The sequence below is a fragment of the Alexandromys fortis genome, unplaced genomic scaffold, assembly GCF_014885135.2.
Source record: "Alexandromys fortis isolate MF-2015 unplaced genomic scaffold, M_Fortis_MF-2015_v1.1 scaffold_6, whole genome shotgun sequence".
Classification (NCBI taxonomy): domain Eukaryota; kingdom Metazoa; phylum Chordata; class Mammalia; order Rodentia; family Cricetidae; genus Alexandromys; species Alexandromys fortis.
In genome coordinates, this window is record NW_026067902.1 from 14,449,097 (window position 1) to 14,467,715 (window position 18,619).

General features: G+C 45.4%; 1 protein-coding gene across 10 annotated transcripts in view; it reads right to left on the reverse strand.

The window, feature by feature from the left end:
• Nucleotides 1-1,918: 1,918 nt before the first annotated feature.
• Sema6d (semaphorin 6D) overlaps nt 1,919-18,619 on the reverse strand; it is a 57,656-nt gene continuing 40,955 nt past the window's right edge. For 4 of the 10 annotated variants that reach the window (XM_050134069.1, XM_050134068.1, XM_050134067.1 and 1 more), the window contains exons 2-19: nt 15,888-16,049; nt 15,371-15,482; nt 14,780-14,840; nt 14,599-14,661; nt 14,391-14,492; nt 14,012-14,102; nt 13,443-13,562; nt 12,704-12,792; nt 11,803-12,020; nt 11,562-11,693; nt 11,096-11,251; nt 10,839-11,012; nt 9,956-10,096; nt 9,781-9,858; nt 9,375-9,436; nt 8,962-9,018; nt 7,374-7,541; nt 1,919-5,695 (exon numbers count right to left, since the gene is read on the reverse strand). In XM_050134069.1, the coding sequence (XP_049990026.1) occupies nt 4,410-5,695; nt 7,374-7,541; nt 8,962-9,018; nt 9,375-9,436; nt 9,781-9,858; nt 9,956-10,096; nt 10,839-11,012; nt 11,096-11,251; nt 11,562-11,693; nt 11,803-12,020; nt 12,704-12,792; nt 13,443-13,562; nt 14,012-14,102; nt 14,391-14,492; nt 14,599-14,661; nt 14,780-14,840; nt 15,371-15,482; nt 15,888-15,996 (3,219 nt within the window). In that variant the 5' untranslated portion in view covers nt 15,997-16,049 and the 3' untranslated portion in view covers nt 1,919-4,409. Of the gene's footprint in view, nt 5,696-7,373; nt 7,542-8,961; nt 9,019-9,374; nt 9,437-9,780; nt 9,859-9,955; nt 10,097-10,838; nt 11,013-11,095; nt 11,252-11,561; nt 11,694-11,802; nt 12,021-12,703; nt 12,793-13,442; nt 13,563-14,011; nt 14,103-14,343; nt 14,366-14,390; nt 14,493-14,598; nt 14,662-14,779; nt 14,841-15,370; nt 15,483-15,887; nt 16,050-18,619 lie in introns of those variants that run through there. The other 6 variants (XM_050134072.1, XM_050134074.1, XM_050134073.1 and 3 more) reach the window with 6 other exon arrangements.

Consider the following 18,619-nt stretch of genomic DNA (forward strand, 5'->3'; position numbering starts at 1 on the left):
CAGCTAGGAACACCTATGAAAAGAGGAGAAAAACGATGCCCTTTCTGAAAGAAAGAAACACCCAATGGACCTAGAGAAATTGCTGTCCATAATATAAGAAGTAGCAAGGTCATAAAAACGTGCACTCAGGGAAGTAATGCAGTGCGAACATTAGGCCAACGACACATTTTTCTTATGTCTCTCCACCAGTTTGCCCAAAAGCAGCTGCAAACTGACGCTTGCAGGTCCTTTTCAGAAACACAATGCCTTCCTGGCTCACTCTCAGTGTTAGACAGGGGCTTTCAGAAAGCCACCTGCAAGCCGGGCGGTGGTGGCTCACGCCTTTAATCCCAGCACTCGGGAGGCAGAGGCAGGTGGATCTCTGTGAGTGTGAGACCAGCCTGGTATATAAGAGCTAGTTCCAGGACAGGCTCCAAAACCACAGAGAAACCCCGTCTCGAAAAACCAAAAAAAAAAAAAACCAGAAAGCCACGTGCAGCGGCAGAACGGCTGCCTACAAAGATGAATAGACACTCCTGTCACCAACTTAGGTTGAAAGAATTCCTGAAACAAATGAGCAAGTCCAAAACCAAAATAAAGGGGGAGCCTAATTTTATTTTTTCGAGACAGAGTCTTACTTGGCCTAGGCTAGCCTTGACCTTAAAGATAGTCTTAAACCCTGATCCTCCTGCTTAAACTTCCCAAGAACCAATGTTGCAGGCATGTAGCCACACTCTGTGTATCATCTCTGAGAATGAACACTAAACTACCTGCACACTAGGCAAGCACTTGATCAACTGAGACACACACAGCCTTCGCCCCAATTTCCATGATGATTCCCCATCTCTCTGAATGGCTGCACGCGATGCAGGAAGTGAAATGAAAAGGGGCTCAGGCCACGGACGGACACTCGGGTCCAGATGTCCCTAACCCCTGTTTAAAGGATACCATGAAAGGGGTGAAACCCTAGATGGAGTACGGCAGTGTCTGCTGCTCTGTCTAAGATGCTACTGAGGTCTTCTGACAAAGGCCTTAGAAAAGCTGCAGGTAGGCTTTGGCTGGGAGAAGCTGCTGAACCCCAACAGGCAGAAGCTGGAACAGGCACAACCTTCACTGCATCAGAGACGGCTTTGTGCCCATCCATAAGGGCCAGTGCCAGCTGGTCCCAGTGAGTTACCTGCTAAGTGAAATGCCACAGAATCCTACTTTTACCCTTACACTTTCATGTTTGCGGAATTCATCTCTTATTATACAATGTGTGGAAGCCTTCCATGCACCAACAGCAAGAACGGTTCGCCAGTTATAATTCTGAACTAACAGTATGTTTTCATTTTCAGGTGATAATGTAAGTCATGAATTCTTTGTGTGATATTTCTGTATGTATATATGTATGTGTGTGCATATTTGTATGTTGCTGCATGCATGCCATGGCGCATGTGTACAGATCAGAGGATAATCATCGGTATAGATGGTCCATCTTCCACCATGCTTGAGAGAGGGTCTCTTGTTCATCTCAGCTTATACTACCCTAGCAGGCCTATTTGGGGGACTCTCCTGTCTCCCATCTGTTAGGAGCACCGGTGTTAGGAAGTGCTACTGTACCAAGCTCAAGATGCTGGGGGTTCAAACTCTGGTCCTGATGACTGCACACCAAGCACTGTACCCACCTAGCCATTCCCCAACCCAAAGAGTATAAATTCTAAAATGCTCTTCGAACTAGATCAAGGCATAAGATCAGCATTTGGCTGTGGATGCAGGCCCATCAGCCATGTGATTTTCTGAACTACTTGTCTAACTTCAGGCTCCAGCCTTTAACAAGTCTTCCAAGGGGAAAATGGGAGCATAATGTAAAAAGGTAACAAATATTTCTGATAAGAATGTTACTAGACTTTGAAATAAACATAGCATGGCTAACATAAAAAAATGACGTATAAACCTCTTAAATGTCAAAAGGCAGGGTGTAATGACTTGGATATTTTATTTTGACTTTACATGCGGTGTTAAAAACCCAAAGTACATATTATTTACACATCCACAATACAAGTTTACAAGATATCTATACATGTTAAAGTACTCTATAAAAGAGTATAGAGCCACTTCACTTTAGGGTTATTTTTTTTTATGCCGTACCATTAAAAAAGATACAATCTGTGTTTACCTTTGCACAAATGGATAAAGCATTTAAAAATTAAATTAACAGAATAGAGACTAAATTCCATGTTAGAAATTTCAACATAAATACTGATAGAACTCACAGTACACTCTAAGGCAGCACAATGTTACAAGATGTTAGCGGGGTCACACAGAGTTACCACGCTGGGATTAATATTTGTAAGGTAAATGCAGACACATCATGGGTGGCAGACTGTGTAGTGCTTACTGTTGGTTGGTTTAATTGATTAAACTGTAATATTTTAGTTGCAAAGCTGAAGTCGTTTGAGAACAGGTGTTTCAGCTTTTAAGGAATCATTGTTTTTTTTTTTTTTTCTCTCTCTCTAGAAAAGAATGTTCTTGAAGGAAAAGACCAACTCCATCAGTATTCTACATCGTGTATAAAAACGACCTGGTGTTCTGCACCCGTTCCTCCCCCCAAGTAATACATGCCATCGTCACTGTCCCAAGATAGCGGCTGAACCCTACCTGACTGGGTCAGGAGCCTTCCTCAGCTGTGGTACTTTCTGACTAGGTTGGACAAATGACCGAGTGATGTGCAGTGGGTTAACCAAAGTCGTCAGTAGGCTGCACATACCATCAGCCTTCAGTGGGCTCTGCCAAGCTACGTAGAGATGACGTTAGAGACATGGTTTCCGCAGGTGCCACGTTCCCTGGGAACCCTCATCTGACTTCACATTTCCAGATGAGCAGGGGTGGAATGTTTACCATGACAAGGGCGGGTGCTGCTTCTGATTCCGGTGTGCGTGGGGGAGGGGGAGGGGGCGGGGGCGGGGGCAGGGAGGGTTCAACAACAAATTGCTCAAGGTTGCTTTCTGACTTTGTAAGAAGTCGTCGGGTGCTGGCTGAAGAACATTTACAACTGGCACATGGGAAATGATGCGCTAATAGTGGAAACACTCAACGTACTGCAGAACTTCTACCACTCTCGTGAATAAGGCACAAGATGCACAGATCCGGGTAAACTCACATGTGGTATTTACAGTTTACTGTCGTCGCCTGCATGACTCAGGAGAGCATCCTCAGAACACAGCACAGAGGACAGGGCGGCACCAGTGTGGGCTTTCAGGCCCTCCCTGGTGAGCCGACCGCAATTCCTTTCCTGTCTCTTTCTTTCGTCCTCTGTTTTGGTTTTTCTCTTTTTGTCTTGGGGGAAGGAAGAGTGAACAGAAGAAAAATTTTTGCTATGTGGGAAATAAAATAACACAATGAAAAGAAACACTTATGAGTGTGTCGAGGGTTAGGTAGCTTTGATTCACAGTGGACGGGCGAACGTTACTACTGAATACTGGTAGATACATCAAGGGCACATCTTAGTAACTCTAACTTCTTAAGCTGGCAAGGCTGGAAGAGAAGTTTTGATGAATAGCAGCACAAAATTATTTAGAACTCTTACATGTTCTTACATGACATTGGGTACCACATAGGTTAAGTTAATCACTGGACAGTCAAAGGAGCCTCGACTTCCTTTCTCGGAGCTGAACACAATGAACTGGTGGTGTGGGAGGAAGTTAGCTGTCTTCAGTCATGCTTAGTGTAAACAACTCCATAGTACAAAAAGACGCAATGGGCACCTAAATAAATCCTAATGGGTACAGAACTCTCTCTCTCTCTCTCTCTCTCTCTCTCTCTCTCTCTCTCACACACACACACACACACACACACACACACACACACACACACCCTCACACAGTTTTGTTGGTGGCATCAAATTAAAAAAAAAGTGCCACACATGAAAAAAAAATGCTACAGTTTGGGTCAAAGATTGATTTTTTTTTTTTAAGCAAACTGCTTGGTAATCTACAAGCTCATTTTGTTTTGAGACATTCCCATCTTTTCATTTTGACATTTGTGCAAGAGGCAAGGTGAATGCATACATATTAAAATGTTCACATTTAATGGGAAGACCACACATAATGGCAGTCTAAATTGAACCCATTTTCAAGTATTTGTTCAGTCTTCTGAGTACTGTGTCAGCTCTTTTTACTGGCGAAGGGAGCCCTTCCAGGCTACACACCCCTTCAGCGTCAAACAAGAGAAATGGAATGACCAGAACCTCCCCTTTGCTTCAGGCAAGTACACAGAAGCCAGAATGCAGTAGCTACATGTGGCAAGTTCTGATGTTACCAAAGTTACAGAGTTTCTTTGGCTACTTGTTTCTCTTAAAATACAAGCAGGTATCTTGTCGTAAGGTCCCCTCACAGCGACCTCAACAACAGGGACAGGACAAAGCCACACAAGAATAGCACACTTGAGGCCTAGTAAGTGTATTTGTTCAGTGGTCTGACCGATGTGGTTTGAGGAACAAAGGAAGGCTTTGGTGGCACATCAGGTTTTAAGGATGGTGTCCTCTTTAGTCCCGTCCTGGGTAGGGTGCCATTACTGGTATAGCTGCTCTGTCTAGAGAGGGAAGGCTGCAGGTGGACACTCACGGGTGTCCCCTGAATGTAGTCCACCTTCGCCCCCGTGGGAGTAGGCATATACCCTCCACGGTTCATACTCGGCTGTCTGGATAACAAAACACCATTTGGTGAGTTTAAGTTTTTAGGCACGGCTGATATAGAGTGCCTCTGGGAGGAATTTTTATGATAACCCCTTTGTCTTTCCAGAGATGTCATTGGGACCCCGGGAGTGGTAGGGACATCGACTCTCTTGGTTGGACTATTTCTGGGGAGTGTTGAGGGAGGGGAGTACAGGGAGGCCTCCCGGTTAGGGACCTTGGGTGGGACCTCAGACATAGGTCCTACAGGGTCCAGCATGAGGGTCTGATGCGCCATATGGATCTCTCCCATGATGGCTTTGGGGTTACTGTTTGGGTCATTCAGATGCTTCAGGAGGTCGTTAAGGGTGTTTCTGGAATCCACAGAACGCCGGTGCTCCCTCTTACTGGACTTTGTAAGAGGGTGGTCGATGTTCTGAAGCTTCTTTTCGGCTTTGTGAGCATTAGAGTTTGAAAATGACGTGTTGTAGTCATGGGTGGCGTTCGGAAGAACAATAGCGCTGGGGATGTGCCCGTGACTTAACGGGGAGTGGGGTGGAGGGCTGGAAGGAAAACACTGGGGATGTTCTCTCCTCGAAGCACCGTGGCCATGGGCCTTGTCGGAGTGGCTCTTCATGGCCTGCAGGGTCTTCTGGTGGAGCACAGGCGTGGACTCGGGTGTGGGGAGAGCAGCCAGCTCTGGAGGCTGACCTCGATGCTCCATGACCATGGATTTTGTATCCGCGTTGGGTGGCAGCTCCTTCCGACTGGTCAGCAGGTTGCTGTAGAGTTTAGGAGAATCAATGTTCTGTTGGTATTCCTTGACGGGACTGTCAAAGAGGCCATTCAGCTTGGCAAAGCTTCCACTGGAGTCTGTGCACGACTGGGCCGATTCGGCGTCTTTATGGATCTTTCTGTTCTTGCGAACAAACATGTCACGGTAGCAGTATACAGCCACGCCCGCAATGAACGCACCCAGGACGAAAGCGGCAAACACACAGGTGATGAGGACGTTCATATGGACCATCTGGTTGGAGTCTCCAGATTGGACTTCCCACCGTACACCTGCAACAGATACGTGAAGACTTTGAATGAGGTGCTTTCCAATCAATAATAAATATAAAAGTGCTTACACTGAACCAATACTATCTTCAAATGCCCTATAGGTCTAGCTTATAGGATCAACAGATCCTCACATTTCCCATCTATTTCCCCTCCCCCTTAAATCACACTACAATCTCCAGGAACATATATGCTTGCTGCGAAAGGCAACATGACTCTTATCTTCCATTTGGCATATATTTTCCCCTCCTTTCCCCCAATCTCCTTTAAGCAGCTGTTAGGAATTTTAAGAGTTTCTATCTAAAGAGAGGAGTTAGAGTATGCCAGAAAACATTTACCTTACGCTTCTCCCCTAATTCCTAAATCAGGACTAAAGAGTTGCAGCTGGAGTTAAGGCAATGCCTGAATTAGCAAAAACACACGTCACGGTAGGTAAAAGAGCTATGCTAATACGGCTGTGTTAACCAGAACAAAAGCGTAGCTGGCTACAAACTAAAAGCAGGTCCTTGGTCAGGGTTAAGTACAATGTACACGGGCGCATTCTCGTCTTCATGGATCTACTTTGAAATTTCATCTTGGGATGAAATATTCACGAAGTAGCTACTATGTAAGAAAGCCGGGCAGTGTGAGAAAATCATCTATGTATTAGTTTCAGAAATATCGTTAGATTATCTGGAGGTATTTGAGGAATACTTAAATTAGACCTAGGGAGTGAAGAGTGAGTTAGTTGGTAACCACTGGAGATTTTAATGCAACCACAGACATCTAAGGATCGATTACAGAAGGGTTAGATTAAGAGGTATTCAAGTCCATTCTGTGTTATCCATGCAACTATCCCAGAGTAACTGAGTCAGAGCAAGTGGGACGGTTCTTTGGTGTTAAGAGAGTACTACTAAGGCCTTTAACATTAGTTGGTTTAAATCAGCTGTCAATGTTATGGAAATTTCATGGCATTGTGAAAGACCAGGAGAGAAAGGAAGAAAGAAGTGGTATTACTGAAGAAATCAAAACAGAAATGATGAGTATAAAATTGTTTTCAATGAAAATATAAAAAAAAAAACAAAAATCAACAGAAGTAAATCATAAATGACAAGGCAATGCGGTAAGAACTGATTGGAAACCTGATACCACCGTGTATGCACAAAGGGATAGACTTCTTTTCCCCAGAGGAGTAAATCTAATAAGCAAATTGGTCAGGCAGCTTTTAAACTTCATCTATTATGTGCTGAGAGTAGTAATTATGGACAAGCACTATGTCATGCTTTATGGCTTGTGGCATCTGAGTGATATGTCACTCCACATAGCCTTTCTGCACAACAGGAAAGCCTCCTAGATAGATAGAATTTTGGTAACAGGGTATTTGTTATCTGAGTTTTTTTTTTTTCGTTTTTTTTTTTTTTTTTTTTGATATCGTGAGGGTGACCCTCAAAATTCTCTGATATTCAGCAGGCTCTCAGTGTCTCCAGGCCGAAACTGGCGCAGATTAGAATGTCTGAGTGGCTGTTTCAGGATCTATGTCTCGGTAGGAATGCACTCAGACTTAACCACAGGACAGCCAAGTCACTGTGGCCGGAGAACGTAGAGGAAGGCACCTCTAGTTCTACGGAGCTTCACCTCTGAGAGCCGTGCGAGGAGTCAGGTTTCCATGCAGTTGGAGAGGAGGTGCCTGGCCAGGCCTTACCCTTTGGGATACCTGATATAGTATCAGTAAAATCAGAAGTGTATGGGCCATCTTGAACTACAAATTTCCGGGAGCTCGTCAGTTTAGGTCTCCAGGTATCAACCACTTTAGATGTAATTTCAGGGCTACTTGCCACAGTGGCAACAGAAGATGAAGATACCTCCATGTCTGTGGTGGCAAACACAGATGTCCATTAACATGGCTAGCGTCGGAAGACTTTTCTGATTGCTTTGTTGCACTTTAAAGTCTGAGAAATCCTGCCCAAGAACTGGGTTAAAAGCACACCAGGGGGACTATTCCAAATCCTTCTCATGTAAGAGAAGTGTAAAAACTAAAAACTGACAAGGAAGACAAGACTATGCAGATTTCAAAAGTAAAGAGATGAGAACATTCCTACTGAAGTCTCCTCGTGGAAACGTAACGTGAGCCCCAGCTCGGGATGATCCTGCTTCCCTCCAGATCTTGGGGTTCATTTGATTTATTTGTAATATGTATTGTACAGAGGACTTTTGTGAACGGTTGGGGTCTTTTACCCTTCCCTGGAGAAGCTATAACGGAATTATAGGAAATACCTGGTCAAGGCCAAGCAAACAGCTGATTTTGGACCGGATAAACCAGTTCCGCCTATGAGGCCATTCTGCTTCTCCAGGGCCTCTTGTCCATTTGGAGATTTCTCACTGCACTGAGAGCCCCCATCCACAGTGCACACAAACCTTGCTGTGCTCTCTGAAATGCCTGGGGAGTTTCTTCCAAAGAGTTAGCAGTAACTCATGCACAGGCAATGGCATTTATACACTGACGAGGGATGCTGGGATCCTAGAGATGGGTCATCCTTTTCTCCTCCCCTGAGGGGTAAAACTGATGGGAACCCTAGAAGCAGTGTAGACCAAAGAGCAGCTGAACCTCTCTGGATTACCAGCTTTAACCTAGTAGATTTCCACAAATATACAAGCATATGCTTTTAGACACGGTAGAGACTGATCCAAGAGTTGCAGAATTCTAAGCAAACACAGACAGATGTGCACGGAGACCCCACTGTACATTGTCACACATCAAAGTCCAGCTTCATTCGCCTGAAGCTTCTGTCACACCACTGAGATCACAACATTCAGAAATTCCTGGGATTGCCACAACACATTCAAAAAAGATCTGGAAAACTCAGAAATACACATTTTCGTAAAATGTGTATTGTTCATTCCTTGGTCTTATGAAAGGCGGGGAGAGAAGGGGGACATTATGCGGTTCGGTCATCCATGGAACATAGATGGCCAGAGGGAGCATTCACAATGCAAGGGGTTGAGAGAGAAGAAAGCTGGGCGGCCGGCGTGCAGTTGAAATGCGGTACATGTCAGCCCACTTGACTTTCCTTAAGGATGTGCCTGGGTCAGTGATGAATCAATAACATGCTACATATGGGTGGAGGGCTGAGTAAGAAAACATCTTTCAGGACCTTCAGAGGGTTTATGAGTCAAAGCGGAAAAATGAAGGGCTGCCAAACTGCGCAAAAGGAGGAGGGGGAGAGGGGCTGAAAATGCTGAACCGAAGGAAAGAAAAGGTTGTTAATTCAAAAAAATTAAAAAAAACTAACCAGATGTTGGACCGCCAAATATTTGGTAATCTGGTGTAGTTGAAGTAGGCAAACTTTCTAAAGGGATTAAAGGAACAAGTGATCAGTGAGAAGCAACCGAAAGAAAGCAAAAAGTTTATGAACTCCAAGTCATAGGGAAAAGTCAAAAGGAAAGACTACAAATTAAAAGTCTACCGGTTAGACTACCTTTCTCTAGATTGCTTTTAACAGAAGTTCAAATGGGGAAGAAAAAGAAAAATTCAGAATCTTTTCTAACGGACCCCCATGACCAAACAGCTCAGCTTTTGCGAAGTTTACATTAAATGCTAGGTGGTTTGTGTCCCGAGTCACTATAAAGGCTGGTTGTGAAATACTGTTGGCGTGCAACCGTAGTCAAAAGCAGCGGCCGGAGGGCAGGGAGGCGTCTGTCTTACCGTGGCAGTCCCCTAGGTGGGCCGTGTTGCCGTATTCCATGTCTTGTTCATATCCTCCAGCGCTGTGGTTATGGAAAGCAAAGAAGTCTTCAGTTAACAGCCTTCATAGGGACACAAGGGACAACCAGGACAGAGCCGAGAACACAGACTGGTTAGTGACGGTAAGCAGAGAGAACACACTGACGATTCAACAAACTTGACGAAGGAACTATTTGTTAGTTTATCTTGGATGCCTGAGAGAGTGGAAGTTCTTCCCCAGAATCCATTGCCCTCAAGGGTTGCTGTGTCTAAATCCCATTTCCCTTGCACATTTTAGGTTTTCTCTTTTAAAACTTTGCCCGTACCAGAAAAAGAAATAAAGGAAACGAAAAGTAGTATATCTGGTTAGGTGGACCAGGGTACTTACAGCATCCCTATGGTCACTCTCTCACAAACGCCCTGGCTTAACCAGCCACAGTACGGGTCCCGTGAGGCAATGCAGGATCTGTAGAAAAACCAGACAAGCTGTGACGTGGATTTTCTTAATCAGCACAGAAGATGCCACTGGGAGAGCCGGAGTGCGCAGGGAAATACCAGCTTACTTTTTACAGGCTCCGTAGCGCTCACAGCGGCTGAGGGGGATGCGCACGACGCAGCTGGAGAAGGCCACGTATAAAGCATGGTGATCTTTGTCCAACTGTAACGAGACGACCTTCCTGTCCTCCTCACTCTCAGCGCTGCACCTGTTGTGTGGGTACGGTTTGAAGACACACACTGAAGTCACACCCACGCCAACGATACACGAGGTGTGTGTGATTTGGCGGCTAAAGCAAGCCAAGGAATTGTGGGATACGGCTCTATGCTTTTGCATAGCTGGGTCCATTTCAAGCTGTACAAAGGGCCTTTAAAAGGGCTGAATGGCATGGCTGCTGTAAAGAGCGTGCTGGACTCTAGAGAAAGAGAAGGATGCTATTCTAACGTGCTTAAGTCCTCCCGTGCGAGAGGCCTCTGGGTGGCTGTCTCAACGTGCTCTGTTCCTCTCGCTTACTTCTGTGTTTTAATTGTCTGAACATTCTCAGCTCCCTGGCTAGAACAAAAGGCTAAACACTTAAGTCTATCCTCGGTGAGCATGCTTACAACCAACTGTACCACGCGCGGCCTCCTGAAATAGATCTGCGAGGTAAGATGGTGCTGAAATGTTCTCATTTTTCACCGGTGAGAAAAAGGGCTGACTTATTTTTAAGCTCAGCAGCTGTTCACTCTCCTTGCCCTAGTGGGCTTTACAAAAACAAACAAGCCTGAAGGTATTTCAAGGGGGAGATAAATAATAAAAGAAGAAATAAAACCCAAACAGAACCCGTAAAAAGCACCACTAATTTAGAAGTCTGAGAGGAAATGCCCAGAGGAGATACACACCAAGCCTTTTTTTTTTTTTTTTTTTTTTTTTGAGCAGAGCTGAAGAGATTTCTCCTCAAACGTACTTACTTGGCTTGGTTGTACGCTTCAATCTCTTCAAGCAATACGCTGTCATTCAAAGAGAAGGGACTGGTCTTCGCCAGTACTTTAAGCACCACACCAGCTTCAGAGCCAACAAAGATGACTGTGTAGTTCTGATAGGGCCCTGCTGCACGGTCCACTTCGATGGCCGTCAACCTGTACCTAGCAGAGGAGAGAGGCAAGTCAGCCCAGGTGGTGGGCAGTGACCGAGCTGTGCGGTAGAAGTAGACTACCCACGGTCTCACCTGACCCGTGTCTTTGTGAACCAGGGCTCATCAGCGATGGGCGGAACAGCAGAGTCCATTAGGGGATGGGATTTGATGAAAGACAGGGTCTCATCTGGGAAGTCGATGGAGGTTTTGTAAGCTTCCGCGAGGCCGTGTTTGGCACAGCAGCCAGGCCTGAAATGAAAACAGCGATCTTCAATCATTCTCTCTCACGTAATTGTATTTAAGGAGGGAGCACGCATTCCGTGGGAAAGAGGTCAAGAGAGGAATGAATGACAGCAAAGCCAGAGGAGCAATATAATGTCCCAGAATTCCACGGGCCCTTCACAGCCACAGGCACAGGGTGTAACGGGACACCATTTACTGACTTTCTGGGGGCTGTCTCAGAGGATCACCCTGCTGGGAGGGAGGACAGACAGACAGATGGTTCCAAGGTTCACAGTGGTTTTGTTCAATACAAAAACCTTTCAACTCTTTCCCTTACCTTGGTTTTGGTACTTTGTCTTCGGGGACTGCCGTCCAAACAGAGTCAGGGGTTTTCTGTTCTTTGAATCGCCCTTTGAACACTTTCTCAATGTCGTCCATGCTGAAGGCACAGACTGCAGAGCCGGGAATGCTGAAAAATGAGAAAACCGTGAGGAAGAGGCTGGCAATGGGGGCCATGCCAGGGTCCAACAAGGAGCACAGAGCACCCCTGGGAGGAGCAGGGTTCTGCTTGTTCCCACCTGTTGAGCTGCGTGGTGAAGACCCCAATCACGGTGGGGATGCCATTGATCTGTATTATGTCTGTGATGGACTGCAGGACGTCGAAATAGAAAAAGGAATCTCCGGGGACAGAGCAGTTAAGCCGAGCCTTCAGGAAGGAAGTCCAGTGTTTCTCCAGGACCCGCTGTGAGCCACCCATGTCGTTCTTACAAATGCGAGCCACGCGGGAGTACACAGCCTGCCGGGAGACAAAAGCCAAGCGATGGACGAGAACACGGCAAAATGCTGCTACTTAGGGGAGGGACAAAAACAAAAACAAACCAACCAACTCGATGTCTGACTCAAAACTAGCTGCCCCCTCACTGCTTCCGAATAGGAAGCAAGCATTGGAGAGTTTTCCCCACACTGCCAAACACGCTCCCCAGACGTGAGCTATCTACCATCCGGGCAGAATGAAAACCATGTCTGAACTTCTGTCTCTAACATTTTCTATTGCTTCTCATATTAAAATGTGGTGTCACAGAATGTGGTCACAGAAGAGACTGCTGTACTCAAGGAGTACATGTACTTATACAGAAACACTCTAAATTGAATGGGGCGCGGGGGGGGGTCCCCTTCTCCATTCTGCCTTTGACATGGGAAATGATGAGACCATCAATGGCTGTCTAAAGAGTGAAAAAGAAGCCCCCACTTTCCGTGGTGATACAAATGAAAGCCCGAGGAGGCAGCTGTTCCCACTCTGGGCATTGGGAGGTGTTTCCCAGCCAGCAGCTGTACCATCAGCAACCCGGTTCCCTTACTCGGCCTCACTGAAGCAAGCTCTCTGAAACAGGACAGGAGAGCACCCAGAAGTCTGCCAAGGTGGGTGTGATTCCACGGGGTTCAAGTTCACACTGCAGCTTATCTAGCGTATATACTTGCCTTGCCCAAGTTATTGTGTTCCACAGCGATTTCTCGGAAGAAGAAATAGACATAGTTTCCATATTCGATGGCATGAAGAAAGTGTGGTTCTGGAAGAAAACCGAAAACAAACCATTCTTAAGGGATGATTCAGTTAGCGTAAGACCCCCAGCGGCCAGGTATGCTGCGTAACTGCCCTTGCAGCAATGATTCCTTGGAGTCCCAACATGGGTGTGTTCAACTTCAGCAGCCTGTGTCTTTAAAGTCAGCTAATGGACTGTAAACACAGCCTACGGGGAACTGAACTACAGCAAAGGTCTTTGTTTCAACAGATTTGTTCATTAACCTATTTAGCTAGGGAAGGAAACCTCATATTGAGATTTTTGTTTTTAAACCTCGGAAGAACAAAATGACTCTACGTGACTTAACTCATTGGTTCTCACTACTAACGTTCCAAGATGGGTGGACAGGCAAGGGAGGGTAGGTAGTACTGCGTGCATTTGGAGTGAGACAAACTGATAGCCGAAGACAAGGCCTCTCTCTTCAGCTGTTGGATTTTGCTTCGGCCACTTGCGTACTGGCCTGGATGAACATCCCCGCTGACATGTGGTCTGATCATTCCCTGTCAATGCCCCATTCATAAGCAAAACACCATGCGCTTATTCTAGATGAGCAATCCGAAGTCCTGCCCTGAGCTCCCTGGTGGCCTTGGCCATCTGAGCATCCCCAGCAACCCAACGGCATTGCTCCTCACGGGTACCTTTGATCCATTTGGAATCATATTTTATTGTGCGAAGGGCAGATCCATCCCCCATGCTTCTGTAAATCACAGCATCACTGGCCAGGAAGTCAGCCACTGTGGCAGAATAGAGCTTCCCATCTGAAACCAAAGGTATAATTTGGTAAAATAACCATAATTACCTACGGGATGTCAGCATGGTTACCCTCCGCACTGTTTCACCTGTCACCATTATCCGTGCAGTAAACCACACCTGGGCTCACCCTCGCCCTCTAATTGGCTGTCCTACGATATTACCTAATTTGACAGATGAAGGGTCTACGCACCAAAATTAAGCAATGTATTCAGGGTCAGCAGCTTAGCTAATGACAGAGCCACGTGCAAGAAGGCTTATATCCCAGTCACCGAGATACTCTTTTTTTTTTTTTTTTTTTAATGTATTCTTCCTGACAATTTGCTCAACTGGCTTTGGCCGCTGAAATGCTCGTGTCAAAGTATCCATCCAAAGTCTGAGCTTTCTCCTTCCTTTAAATTCTTCTCTACCTTCAATGTCATTAATCCTTGATATTCAGAACACCACAGCTTCTTACCAGCAAAAAGGGCAACGTTGGTTTGTCGGGCATCAAATGGGCATCGTGCCAGGCCGCTAATTTCTTCCCCATCATACTCTAAGGTATTCAACTGCAAGAGGAAAGAAAAAAAATAGCTGGTGTCACATCTGTTCAATGTACTTATTTGAAGGCAATATTGCTTTATTTATACTGAAATTCTATTTGAGGGATTCTGCTGTGCGTTCTCTTATAACACGAGAGATAAAGCAAATCACTGGGTTATGGCACGGAAGGTTCAACTCTACTAGCAAACCAGTGAAGGATAATACAGTTGAAGGGGAAAAATAAGTCATCATCTAAAACATGCTTACCCTATAGTATCTACACATCGGGTTGAAATCATCTAAAACATGCTTACCCTATAGTATCTACACATCGGGTTGAAAGCATTGGTACCACAGACAAAAACCATCTCATCGTTCCGTGGAACAAAGACTTTGATGAAGTTGTGGCACTCATCCTAAGGGGAGAATAAGTACACGGCCGTGAGACATCGCCTGTGCTGTCGTTATGATGGCAAGCCCACAAAGAGGGGGACGTAGCAGGCACGCGGCCGCATCACTCACTTTATGCTTGCCTTTCATAGCGCAGTTTTCTCGATCCTGTTGTCTGGACCTCCACGTCAGCTTCTAGATTAACCAAGTAAAATCAAAGTTCAGTTTTAAAAGGCTGCGCTTTTGGAGGGGGGCGTGACTGAAGCTCAGAGGGTGTGTGAATACATCTGCCCTCTTGTAGCTAGCGGCTCACCTTGCTTGGTATGACCTCTGTTTTGGGGATTTCATTTAAGTTCACTGTATAGACTTGATCTCTGTGGGAAACAAGGCAGTAAGTCATATCACGTGAAGGCGTAGGTGCCGAGCTTATTTCATCTTTACAGAGCTGCCATCACTGCTCTTTGAAGATCACCAGGCTTTTCCGTGACTTCAGCGAAGTCAACAAAGAGTACTGTTTCATTAGTGAGCTACTTTCGTGAAACCACTGCAGTCAAGGACCAAAGGGAGGCCCTTGCTTCCACGCTTGGGCAAACTGGCGGCGCTTTAGCGTGGCCCTATTCCTGATATTTGCTCGAATAATTCTAAGTTAAAAAAGAATAAAGGATGAATTTTCCCCTGCTGCTTTAGGACAAAAGAATGACGTGTGATTTCTGGACGTGTCACAGAGGGCCGTGGCTCTGTGTTCTGTGCCTGCTACCCAGCATGCTCTGCATGGACAGTATTTTTGGCTACTTGCAATTCTTGATCACAATCACATATTAGTTTTTCATGAACTAGACACATTAATGCAAGCACCACAAGAGAAAAGAATTTTAATCTAATAAACCAACGAAAGGAAAATTACCTGCCAGCAATATAAAGTGTGTCTCGAATTTTCAACATCAGCTGAAAGTCCAGCCTATGCTGCGATTCGTTGCCTGAAGGGCGTCCTCTAAAAACCGGATATTGCCTTGAATCTGCAAGTAAAAATGGGCTAAACCATCAGTCAGGATTACAGAGTTGAAGAATCAATAGACAGCATTGATTAGCTGTATATAGTACTTGTAGGAAGGGTTTTAACTAAATTCCCTCTCTTAAGGTCTTGAATATAAATTAGTAAAAGATGGAGAATGTCAGTAAAACGGTCTTTTTCTTTTTTACTGAAAACACACAGCTTTTACATATGGGCTGCCGCAGGACAGCACCCAGCAGAACTGGCTCCGTTTCTGCACGGTTGAGAAAAAAAAATGCAGATGATTTATTATTTTGCAAAACATTGGAAAGACGTATTAAAATCTGTCTCTGGTGCTGAAAATGGATATACACAGAAGGCAAACTTAAAGTTTCCTTTGTAAACGATGAGGAGGCTTGGGACGACTTACAGTGATAATCGACAGTGTTAAGGGGCTCGTCGTCTTCAGGGAAGCTGACCGCCCGTAACCTGGAGGCCAGAAGGAACAGCACGCAGAGCCATAGCAGAAAGAACCTCATGGTTGGCCAAGAAGAAATCTGAGGGCCGCTCCTCAGAAATCCCACCTAGCTACCTGGAAGACAAAAGCATCATGGAAGACCTTTATGCGGTGGGGAAATCACCTTCTCTGTAGACGATTCTATTTTTTGCCCACCTCTTCCCACAGCTCCCTGTCTACTAAGATACCTGGCAGCGGCAGACAGGTATCTGCTAAAACAGACAGAAGGCAGCGCCCGGCTAACACCTGGTGAACATATTGATGCTTTAGGTTCATTTGCCAGGATTTTGGAGGCAACTCTGTGTCGGAGTGGCAAAACCACCAGATCCACAAACAGAAGTGTTGGCTGCTGACTTGGCAAGGAAGCCAGTAAAGTAGGGATCAGAATTTTAATTAAACTCCAATCTGTATCCCTTACCCCAGTTCTGAAACACATAAATACAAACGTCTCTTCCTCCCAGGAAAGGCCCAAGCTGCCTTGAAACGCCAGAGCTGATGACCTTGCCCTCAACCACTGGCTTCTTGCACCATCGCCCAAGCCAAGCCACAGTTCTGCATTCTCAAACAGGTGTTTTGAAGACTGGCTTGCAAAAGGAAATCAGTGACCTTGCATTAGGGTGAAAGGGATTGAAAAGAAATAAGACAATTTTGTGAACACCAATTGGTAAAGCAGGAGGTGACAGAGTGGGCCGGCTGGTACCCAGCTTCTAGGGACACCGACATTCTACCATAAAACCATTCAGGAGCAAACCAATGTCTAGTCCACAGTCCTCTACGCTTTATTGGGATTTGAGCTGTAGGGGGCCTTAGGGACCATCAGTCCGGACACCCTCCTTTGTTGGATGGGAAAACTAAAGACTGGCAAAAGGCTGGATTCAATCTGACTTTCATGGAGCCTTGGGGGCAAGGCTGGAGTCCAGAGCAGTCAGCTGAGTCCCTGACCAGACTCTCAGCTCCAAACCGCAGAGAGAGAGAAATGGATGTTTTTTCCTTCAAACAGATGGCATTTTGAGAGAAATGGCTATATTCGTCATTTCTACTGAAGTTATGTTTCACAGATATTAAATCACACATTAAATATGTACAGTTACTGTAGATCAATACCCCAATAAAACCATGAAAACAGAGCAGAGTTAAAAAGATCTGTGTACGTTAGCGATCCATTGATAAAATGAATTGTGTTTTCTGGGCCAATGGGAGAGGTCCCTCTCTGGGATTCTAAGGATGCTGCTTTTCATCAATGCCATCTTCTAACAACCAGAGCTGTCACGACACTCAGTGATCAAAAAAGGGCTCCCTCTGTACACCTGAGAACTGTGGGGCAAATGACAAGAAGCTGCCTCAAATTCTGGAGAATACAATCATTTAATAAATTAAAACATGGGAATACGCACAGCACACACTATTTAATTTGAACAAAAGCGAAAGTCAAATATAGATGAGTAAAACTGTAATTTTAAAAGCAGGCCTAGTTTTATATGGCGAGAATAATGCTTTAATAAAATCTCTGTTAGTAGATAATGAGTCCAGAAGTGAGTTAATAAATAAAAATGCTTCACAAAAAAAAAAATGGGTGAACGGAAATGAATCGAGCTTGCGACTGGATGGAACTCTGCCACTGCTGGCTGACCCACCCCAGACGATCTCTAGGAGAACTGTTCTCTTTCTCTACAAAATACGGGAATAGCAAGCCAGCAAGCCGGGAGATGGTGGTGCACACCTTTAATCCCAGAGGCAGGTGGATCTGTGTGGGTTCAAGGCCAGCCTGGTCTACAAACAACAAGAGCTAGATCTAGGACAGATGAGCAAATGCCTGCCTGTTGTACAGTAGAATCTAAGCATGTTAGCACTGTGTGTCATCAGGTTAGTCTCCAGAGTCTGGACATGGTCTAGTGAAAAGCCGTGCTAAAAACTAGAGGCAATTAGTCCAATTTCTCTTACAAATAAAAGGCTATTTAAAAAAAAAAAAAACGCCAAAGGACTATGTTGAGAAGAGATTTTACAGCTCATACCCACTTATCAGCAAACCTTCTCTTGAGAATTTTACCAAGCCGAACCCATGACTGTATTTCTAGTATTTCTGCCTCACACGCTTTCGGCTATGACAACACAGCCTTATTCCCCTGGCTACATCTTCTGAAGCAGCCTGTCCGGGTCTTGTCCCTTATGCTTTCTGTTTGTCAAGATCCCAGACGATTCTAGCAGCCTAAAAAGACTAATGATGCTCTAAGCACCAAGTCTGGCTGTGGCTCCAGTCCCAAACTGTATCTTCTGGATGGAAAGTCACTTGGCTCTTTCTGCCCAGAATCATAAAAAAATGATCTCCAACGCTCAACTGCTCCTAAAGAAATGTGGAAAGACGTGTGCAGAAACAGAAACCAGCCAGGCAGCATCTGAATTTCCCCACACACAGGAAGTGGCCCTCATCTTCAAGATCTTAAGCCAGGTCATGCTGACTCATAGCTCGCCCCTAGCTATGGCTGTACTGTCACTTCCTGTAGCACCTCAGCTGACACTCAGAGCCCTTCTCCCCATGTCCTGCCGCAGTCAGCCTAATCCTTAAAGAATCAAGTACACCACCAATGGCTTCCTGCCCACAAAGCAAGTTCTTAGAAAAAAAAAAAACAATTTTACAGTTGATGCTA